This window comes from Astatotilapia calliptera, chromosome 23 (assembly GCF_964374335.1).
Source record: "Astatotilapia calliptera chromosome 23, fAstCal68.1, whole genome shotgun sequence".
Taxonomy (NCBI): Eukaryota; Metazoa; Chordata; class Actinopteri; order Cichliformes; family Cichlidae; genus Astatotilapia; species Astatotilapia calliptera.
Genome location: NC_137443.1, coordinates 39608671 through 39619051, shown reverse-complemented (window position 1 = coordinate 39619051; position 10381 = coordinate 39608671). Strand labels below are relative to the sequence as shown.

Here is a 10381-nt window from a genome sequence, read left to right as displayed (position 1 = left end):
TAGTGCCGCCTCAAACCCCACTCTGTGAAATCCCCAGCTCAGCAGTGACTGGCTCAGTGGTACAGCTGAGTTGCAGGGACCAGCACAGCATCCCACCTGCCACTTACTCCTGGTACAAGGACAACCAGCCAATGAACCCGCCCCGTCATTCCAACGCAACCTATCTAATCAACTCGCGCACAGGAGTTCTGGTGAGACAAATAAGTGTGTGTGCATGCAGATAAAGAAAACCAGGCAAATGTTGCACACTGTAGTATCGTGTAAGCATAAAGATGCTTCTGCTGAGTTGCTCTTCGGTTTGATACAAGGTAGCATTCCTGATTCTTCCTCAAGGACACGTCAGGAGAGAAGACACTTCACTTTAAAGCGTGCTCTTTCTAATAATAGAGGTTTGTTGGTTGGTTTTTCTCTTCCACAGGAGTTTAAATCTGTAGCCAAAGAGGACACTGGCCGATACAGTTGCCTGGCATCCAACGGAGTGGGACTACCCAAGATGTGCGAGGCCAAGCATATGACGATAGGTGTGTGTGTGCGTTTCCACACTAAATCCCGCCTCATCCCCCACACCTTTCAGCACCAGACAAAATCAAGGATGCAGTGGAGAGGAAAAGCCCACTAAGTTCATTCCATCCTGCTTCTAAAGTCTGGACACATTTATAGCCTAGCCTACAGTTTGAAGAGATCCTGTGGCCAGTGTGGGCCAAATTACAAAATATAAAACGACGCTGTTGATGAAAATAAGTGCTGGGCTTGTTAATAAATCATGTAATGTGCTCTACGTTAATGCACACTACCATTTAAGCACTTTAAGTAGACCTGTTATGCTCATTTTCAGCTCCATATTTTTTATTCTTAGACTGTGCAGGAGCAGCTGTGCTTGATTTTAAAAAGTAGTTTATTTTACACTGAGCCTGGTGCAGTCCATCTGTCTGAAACTAGCTCCTCCCACTTGCTTCCCATTGGCTCATTAATGTTTTAACAGCAGGTGGGTGGAGCTTTTGCAATCACAGATGGCCATATTAGGGGTTGCTGCTCTCAGTGACATCACACAGAGCCACGAGAGGAGAAGCCTGTCTAAAACAGAGCATTTACAGCAGTGTGTGACCTGAGCTTGTGGCTCACAGGCATTACTTGTTTAAGATGAGCGTTCATCATTGTAACTGTATATATATGACAAAAAGAAAAGCATATTAAGTGGACTTTATTAAATTATAGGAACGCTGCAGTACAGCTTCCCACTTTAGGAGATTACTTTGCTTTATTTGCTGCTTCCTGATTTATCTTGTGTCTCGCTGCTTCAATAAATTAGCGAGTAAACAGCTCATAATTCAGTCTTCATTCACACTTCCAGAGGACGTCAACATCACAGCGATAGTGGCAACAGTGTTGGGGGTCTTCCTGGCCGTGCTCATCTGTGGATGCGGCGGTTTCCTGTTACAGAGGAACGGCTTCTTCAGCCGTGAGTTTGTGTGGCTGTCTTGGCAGTCCGATAACCACTCCACAGTGCACCAATTAATATAGAAACTGTTTTCAATTCCCGCCAAAAAAAGAATGACATTGACTCTGTTTTCTCTTCCACGGTCCCGGCTCATTCATCAGCAGGACACAGAGGAAGGTAAGAGCTTTGTGATTAAATTAACATTGATGTGAACAAACACAAGCTAATATCTTACACGCTGAAGTCGAGGGGAGGCGGTGGGGAGGGGTGGATTGTTGTTGCACTTAGCCGGCCTGTCTGCATCTGTGTGCTGAGTCAGGACTGTATGGAGTGACAGCTGTGGCTGTGTGTGAGTGTGTGTTTTCATTTGAGATGCAGCAGTGCCTGCTTTTCAACTCACTGGGTCATTTGATTGGCGGCAACAGATGCAAAACCCTGGGAAAAAGTTTTTTTGCTATTATTTTGATTGATTTTTTTTTTTTTTAGAATTGATTTCCACTTCCAAGCAGATGTACTAATGTTGAATTCATGTCAAAATACAGCCAGACAGATGACCACTCCACCCGCCTCCTCCCTCCTCAAAACAGGGCTGTGGGGGAAACAATCAGTGCTACATAATTATGGAATAATTACAGGCTGTTAATCAGCAAGAAGGAAAATATTGGCAGTAGAAGGAATTATAGGCAATTAAACTGATTGGACGGGTAATTTGAAAAGGATTATTTGGATATTGAAGAATGAGAGTGTGGCATAGCTGAAGGCGCTTACACCCGTCTTACAGACACTGCCCTCCAAACACACCAGAGTGGGTGTAAAGAGGTTCCAGAAGACACAGAGACATAAATGCATGGCCTCGTATCCCAGGTCTGACTCGCCTGACTTTATGTTATTTGATTACTGGCTTGTTACTGCTTGGAGTTTGATGGGGAGTCAGCGTAGAGCTCTCCTTAAAGCTGATGCGAAAGCTCTTTGTCTGGGTTAAAGTCTGATGCTTATCCTGCTGAGCTAACTGGAGTTGTCAGTGTCAACTTCCTATTTATAGAACAGGCTTCTTCACAAAGAATCAAAGACAATGCGACATGATTTCTGATGCACCGATAGTGGGTACAAATTTACTGAGCGGCGATGCAGATCTAGATTGTGGCATCTAAGAGAAAAATGGTCCCTCGGGCACCTGGTTAGATGGATGAATGTTATTTCATGCTGAGGACTGACAGCGGATGTGTTTTCAGTCGTCGTAGATGAATGTTGGTTGAATGAAGCACAGTTCGGACTGTTCTGGCTTTTTTTTTTAGGATACTAAAAAGCGTAGCTGCGGTCACATTTAGTTGCTCACTTAAGATCCTGTTGGAAAATATTAGCCAAAGAAGAAGGAAACAGTTTACTTCTTTTATTTCAAATGAGGCACTAGTGATTTCACAGTGTATGGTGAATACTTGAAATGATCGGTTGTAGTTAGAGCTGGGCGATAGAACGATAACGATATGTACCGCGATATAACTTTTTCTCGATAGAAAAATTAAACTATCGCGATAGACCTCGCCGCTCTCGTCCTCTTAAAAAAAAAAAAAAAAAAAAGAACAGCCAATCCAAATTAAGTAGCGCAGAGCCGAACCAATCACAGCCGCAGCGTCACGTCACGTGACTTGTTACGTACAGCACAAGTGCCAAGCCGCACATGTGTATTTGTTTGGGAAGCAGCCAGCCACCGTACCGCCCGGGTAATGAAGGAAATGAGTGTGCCGACTAGAAAAATCAACCGAGCGTGACCGAAGGTTACCGAAGAGAAAACAGATGATGGTTCCAATGCCGGAGAGATTGTCGAACGGAAGAGCCAGAGAAGTTCCGTAGTGTGAAGGTATTTCGGCTATTTCAAGTCTGACAAAAAACAGAGTTGCGCGCACTGTAAATTGTGCCGAAAGCAAGTCTGGAAATACAATAAACTGGTGCATGCTCAATACCCACACGTACCTGGGTATTTTTGAAAACGCAGATTTTTTCTATGTGTTTGCACCTTTCGTCCACACGTAAGCGGCGTTTTTGGTCACTGAAAACGAAGATTTTTAAAAACTCCGGCCAGGGTGGATATTTTTGAAAACTCCGTTTTTGCATTTACATGTGGACTAGAAAAACGGAGAAAACGCAGCGTCAAAGATGTGCGCATTTTTTGACGTCACACTGTGCGCCACGTTATTGTTTCTGTGAAATGAATTTCTACAATACTGTTACTGTTAATTCTACTCTCTGCAGTGTTTAAATGCTTACATATACACACACAGTTACTGTCCCTCCACGCATACGACTCGGTTCTGCTTCTATGCCGCAGCTTTGTTTACTTTTTCCCACCGAGGCTTCTAGACTTCTGATTGGCCAACATTTCTGCACGGTTAGGAATCTAGCTCCACCTGCTGCTTTGGCATGTTCATAGCAGCGTTTTCCTTCATTTCTGCCTTTACGTGTGGACGGGATTATTTTTTAAAACGAAAACGGAAAATCTCCGTTTTCAAAAATACCCGTGTACGTGTGGACGTAGCCTCAGTCTCTGACTGGAAGCGCTAATTCGTCATTCGGCTTTTGTCAGACTAAAGTAACTGTTAAAACTGTTTGAAAAGCTAAACTATACAACAAGGAGAGATTGAGAATTTCCTTTTAGTTCTCAGTTTATTTGATATTGACAAAAGTTAGTCAGTTTTGTCTGTTCTTCTGTAAAACAAACTAAGATTTATTTTTAGAATTAATATTTTGTTTCTAAGTGGAATTGACAATTTAGTCTGTTTCGTTTGTTCTATTTTGAAACTTAAACGCTTTAGCGGCTGCCTTTTGTGTAGTTTGCAATATTTGCCTTTATTTATCTGAAAAAGTCTCATGTTCCTTAAGTACATCTACCCTGTTGAACTTATTATGGGAAATAAATATTTAAATAAAAACAAGCTGCTGATTATTTCACATTTTACTTGTGAGCAACGGCACATTTAAATCTTACAAATATAGTTATTTGGCTTATATCGTGATAGATATCGTTATCGCCTGAAATGGAAAAAAACATATCGTGATATGAAAAAATCTTATATCGCCCAGCTCTAGTTGTAGTAAGGAACTAGATATAGTACAGGTCTTTAAAGGTACAGTCAGCTGTACACATAAATATGCATTCTTTGGTGTTTAGTTTGTGGAGTTAAGGAGGTAAAGCAGGAACTGATTGGAAGGTTGGTGCTTCGATCCTAAATATCCTTGATACTGAACCCCAAGTTGCTCTCAGCTGCAGTCGTCAGTGTTTCAGTGTTTGATAGAAAGCATAGAGCACAGTTAGTGGAAGCCACCATGTTCTCCTCCATCCTAATTACAGTGGCTGAAATGGACATTGCCTGACCACGTGTAGTCCACTAATGATGGAGAAGAGAACTCATGGCATTCACATGCCGCAAGCTTTGCTTATGTTTTTGATTCCTTGTGTTTTTAGTTAGTCTGCCATTCTAGCAAGACAAGCTTTTTTCTGCATTTAGCAGTAGTTTGTTATTAAATCAGTTCAATCCAAATTTAAACTTGATTTGAATTTTAATTCATGTGTACAACTTCAGACTTAAATATGAATGATCATACCTATGTTTAATCATCTGAGAAGAGGTCTCCCACACCAAAGAAGTGAAAACGTGAAGGAAAGAGTTAACGTGACTGGCACTTCATGAACAGGCTTATTTATTCCCGATATTGTCACAATTACTTACTCTCAGCTTATTAGATATTAGCTAATGTTAGGAGGGTAAGAAAACAGAAATCAATTGCCTGTAATCTGCAGTCTACTGACACCTAGTGGTGAGATTTTACACACTGTGCCTTTAAAGGGGCCTAAACTGGAGCCTTGGGTAACTCCAGCTATTAAATGCATTGCTCAAACAAAAGGCAGTCACACAGTTTGAGCTTTTTAATACTGCGGTGTTGGATTGCTGCATGTGATTGGCTGCATGCTTGCTGGTTTATGAAATGTCATTCATAAAGTGTGCTCAAATAAGCTTGAACATCTTGGTTTACTTCTCTATGTAATTTAAAAGTGGGCTTGAACATATTAGTTCTGCCTATTTTGATTCTTACTTTTTCATTTGGGTTTCCAACGTCTGTTGGAATTCAGGTCATTGCTCAAATATTAGATGGACTATTAGGACTTCTACTACTAGTAATATTATTCCAAAGATGAGAGTTTAGAGGTCTGGCATTGCTAAAAACTACACACAAATGACCATAAAACACTGGTCAGGGTCATTTCTTTGCTTGTTTTGTTGCAGAATGACAGAATCCACTATGATTCAACATGCCTGACTAAACCTAAGCATATGAGTGAATGTCATTGTTGTCCAACCAGCAGTTCCAGAGACATAATTGGTTGGGCGCCTGTGCATGTTAATTGTGGTATCTTTTGGCTTTCCAGGTATAAATCTGAATGCACAATCCTGTGGGGTAAATTTAACAGAGAGCTAAATGCATGGAATAGAAATCAAATGTGGAGGTTGACAGATTTAGGTTACAAATGTTCCAGCTTTCCAAACCAACAGTTAAGCTGCACATCTTTACGGATGACTTCACACTAATACTCACACTCCAAAGCATGGTGTGCAGTACGAGTCCACGAGGGCATGCTTCTTGTTAAAGCCCATGCCCTGACCCCCCGCAGGTCATTTTGGATCTCCCAGTGTCATGGTGCAGCCCACATCAGCAGCCAAACCCTGCACAGAGCTGAGGACATGTGAGTGTGGCACATTAGGAAATAAAATAAACAGACGTAACTGCTTCGCAGACAGCGAGACTTTGGAGGAACCGCAGAACCTGACCCACCATTAAAACCATATGTTGTTTTGGCTGTTTGTGTTTGGATTAAACAAACGAGATAACGTGTTAATTACTGAGCTTTAGAGGTGCCGGTAAGAAGATTTCTTTTGCTCACAGAGAGCCAAGCTACTTGTTTCCTGTCTTCATTTAAAGCTGAACATCTTTTTGGCTACAACTTTAAATTTACTGGCTAAGTTATGGGTTATTGATATTTTTATTTTTTCCCTGTGAAATAGTTTTAATTTCTTAGAAGAGGATCACTTCCAAAAGACTTATTTTTGGAGGTGATTTCGAGACTATAATTAAAGCCATAGAGGTTGATGTGCCAGACACTCAGCAAGCCAAATGCATTACACAACAGTTCACAGCTCCGCTAACGCGATCACTTAGACTTTTAACACCGCGTGCCGCTGCAACACAATACTGTTGCTGAACAAAAGGACCTTTGCACATCTCTGCAGATGCAAACAGTTCACGATGAATGATTCCAGTGTTCATAAATGGCGTTTTACAGCATCTCTGATCAATTCCACATTATTTACAGTTAAAGAAAATGAGTATGTCAAACGTACTTACAAGTCAAAGTTGACTATGTGAACTTTTTTGTTTTGAATGGTGAAAACACACCTACAGTTGGATGTATGCACTAAAAGTTCCCTCATCTGGAAAAACACAGGTTCTTCGGCTTTTAGTTTCAGATTGAACACATAATTGTTACATTTAAATCACATTAAACTACATTAAAGTCTTCTCTGATTCAAGATGTTCGCAGATTCTGGTCGAAAACTGATTTTCCTGTGAACAAAAATTTGGTTTTCATTTGCCAGTGAGTTTGTGTAATGAACCATTTAGGGGAGGAAATGAGGTCAAACATCATAAACGGAAGCAAGAAGTAAAAATTTCAACAGTTTTGATGAGGTCTCAAATTGGCACCAATTTATCTGCATTCACAACCCAAAGAAACGTAAATATAGACATTTTTAATTTTCAACCTGATTTTTTGAAGCTGCAACTTTCACTGAGCGTTGAACTCGTGGCAGACAAAAGGGCAGCGCTCTGACCATCATTCAGCCTTGATTGCTTAATCCTGTAACACCGAGTGTGTCATATTTGATACACGAGTTTTTAAGATCTCTACATCTCCGAGGTGAGGTAAATTGCCCGATAGAATTTTAAGCATTAAATGTCAATGAAGCCAATATAAGTAAAACTCATACATGCAAGTTGTTTATTGTTTTTAATTGTCAGACATCTGGATAATCACTCTGTTAAAGCTCCACAGGATTAATTTTCATACATATATTATATATTTAAAAAAAAACAATTAAATTGCAACTTTTCAATGTGCAAATCCCTCTTTTGCACTATTTAAAATGACTGTAAATGTGGAAGAAAGAAATTCAGGGAGCTGTTTTTTAACATCGAGCTTGTCATGTTGAAAGGAGATCAATAGCACTCTCATAGCTGTTTATTCAAACAGGAGACGTTAGCTTGGTGTAAAGATCGGAAATGAGAAAAGCATTACCCCGACTCTCTCCGAATCGTATCTGCTTACAGGCACATTTAAAGCTCTGATCATCACCACGGTTTTCATAATCCCGCCCCTGTATACCACAGCAGTCTATAGAAATGGCTGTAACTCCTAAATAATTAACAAATTATTGTTAGAGCAATTAAAGTCTGCACATCTTGATTGATTTAAAAAGGTCTCTCATTCTCCAAATGCACATACACAAGCCCTCCTGCGACAAACTGCAGCACTTTCCTTACACTTTGCTCTCCACTTTGTTCCAGTGCTGCCTAATGACGAGCTCGCTCTGACTGTTCTTCCTACCTGTGTTTGCCACGTGCATTATTAATACAGGCGAGATATAACTCAGGTTAGAGCTGTCAGGTGTTCTTACCATGTTTCTGTCTTCCAGGTCCAATGTCAACTACATCCCTCCACCCCAAGAAGTAAGTGTTTGTTTTCAGGTTTGCTTCTTTCCCTCTCACTTTGCCTAAATGTAGCAGTTCGCACTTACCGGATGTTTGATGTGTGTGTGTGTGTGTGTGTGCTTTTTAATTTAAATCATCAGTTTATTTAGCAAACATTAATACTTGTTTTGTGTCCCTCTTCTCAGCCCCAGGATTTTAAACACACACAGTCGTTCATGCTCTGAGAAGCTGGTCTTCTTCTCCAAAAGCAAAACAAAAAGAAAAAAAAGGTGATAAGGTGCCAACACTGGATTCTGATTTTGTTTCGGACTCAGAACGAGCTCTTGATCTTCCAATACGTGCTAATTTCAATCTTTATTCCTCCGCCAATCCTTCCGGATGGTTGATGTCAAGAAAATCTGCAAGGCTTCTTTACTCTGGCTTTGTTGTGTATTCGCCTCTTACATTGATGTCTCCTGCTATTATGGGATTAAGTACAGTTTCATGGTACTCTGCTTCCCCCTGGTGGTCAGATGTTGAATTTGCAATTGATCTTTTTTTTCTCAGTATAAATTTCTAAGGCTAACTGCTTTAATTACTCAATTTTTATTTTTTACCAAAGACTGATGTTTAATTTGATAGATTTCTTGTCTTTAAAAAATTGAATCATGACAGGGAATTCTCCTTAAAGCCATAAGGGAAGCATCTCAGTTGTTTTCAATAAAACTACAGCTTACCTCAGTCAGTATTTCGTCTTCGACACTGGGACCACTCGTGATCTTAGTAAGAACAAGAAGCCACTTAACAATAACGCTGAGGACAACCCCATTCCATCCTGATGTGCCTGCATGGTCTTTTTTATAAATATACATATATACTATATACCTTGTGCCTTTTTAATTTGTCTGTCTGTCATATTTATCTATGGATCACAGTTCTTTTTTTGTAAAAAAAAATTTGCCTTACTTTTTTCTTTATATGTCTTTATATTTCTGTGCCACTGATTATCAAATGGAGTGTCTGTTTTTAGGCTGTGTGAATGACTTCAGAGTTTTATTTGAATAGTGTATCAGTAATAAAGTTTTTTCTACTCAAGCCCATGTTTGTTATTACCGTGTTTCCAATGGTGGAAAGAATGCAACACGAGAAGTAGCTGCCTATACACTAGAGGTGGCATGTTTTTCAAAACCACAAATTACGTCAAGTTATATCACATGTTGGAGGGGTTGGCAACAAAATGAGATTTTCAAGCATAACACTGTCACTAAAACCTGCCTGTAAGGCAGTCTGCTATCAGTCTGAGATTGAATGGGGTGAAGTTTGCAATTACATACAATCTGTTTCTGATGGTACAGCAACTTCCTGTGATAAATCACTGGAAATTACACATCTGGTGCCGTCTACATGGACAGAAATTCACCTTTAACTTTCACATTTGTGCTCAGTACACTTTCCGATCTCCACACTTTGCAATCACAAGTGGGCATGAGTAAACAACAAAAGCCACTGAGTTTTTCTTCTTTTGTAGATGTAAGGAGGTTGCTGTCCTGGCTTTATTCCTGTGACTGAGCTGCTAGCTAGCTCAGGTAGCTTTGTCGAGCTAAGTGCATCCAGTGTTGGATAGTTTAGCAGTTTGCTCAGCTAATGTTATAACTTTACGGTGGTGCTGATTGACTTAATAAAAGACCAATATTTGGTGTTCCTTTACCGATACGATATCATCAGGCAAAATATTGTGATACTACGCTGTATTGACTTTCTGCGCTGCCTATAAAATCCTGTAAACAACCATTAACTTGCACTTCCAAAGCCAGTTACTGATGCAAACCCCATGTTTGTACACTGTAGTAACCAGCTACCTACTAAAGCATCATCTCAAAGTCCTTAAGCATTTGCTGCCACTTTTTATATCCATGTTTGATCAGAACCAAACGTCACTCGCTTTTTCACCATTTTTACATTAGCTTGTGTTTTTATCATCCCTGCCTGCCTTTACCAGCCGCAACACTCAGGTGTTACATTAATATAGATATGGATGTGTTTGAGTAGTTTTCAGAGTAACAGCACTTCTCCCACCGCTGCAGTCAGCACAAGCATCAACCTGACAAGAGGAATTATTCATGACTTCTACTTAAAGTGACAAGAACGTGTAAATCTAATTAAGTGGACTGCAGATTTATCAATGTGGAAAACTGGTAGTTGCAT

At 40.2% G+C, this 10381-nt stretch overlaps 1 protein-coding gene across 4 annotated transcripts in view; it reads left to right on the top strand.

Annotated features, from left to right (window-relative positions):
• The window catches only part of jam2a (junctional adhesion molecule 2a), a 21472-nt gene extending 12201 nt beyond the window's left edge, over positions 1-9271 (top strand). The window contains exons 5-11 of one of the 4 annotated variants that reach the window (XM_080296895.1): positions 4-191; positions 419-521; positions 1352-1459; positions 1603-1615; positions 6105-6176; positions 8182-8215; positions 8383-9271. In XM_080296895.1, coding sequence (XP_080153021.1) covers positions 4-191; positions 419-521; positions 1352-1459; positions 1603-1615; positions 6105-6176; positions 8182-8215; positions 8383-8421 — 557 coding nt within the window. In that variant the 3' untranslated portion in view covers positions 8422-9271. Of the gene's footprint in view, positions 1-3; positions 192-418; positions 522-1351; positions 1460-1599; positions 1616-6104; positions 6177-8181; positions 8216-8382 lie in introns of all 4 variants that reach the window. The other 3 variants (XM_080296894.1, XM_026158614.2, XM_026158613.2) reach the window with 3 other exon arrangements.
• The last annotated feature ends 1110 nt before the right edge of the window (positions 9272-10381 follow it).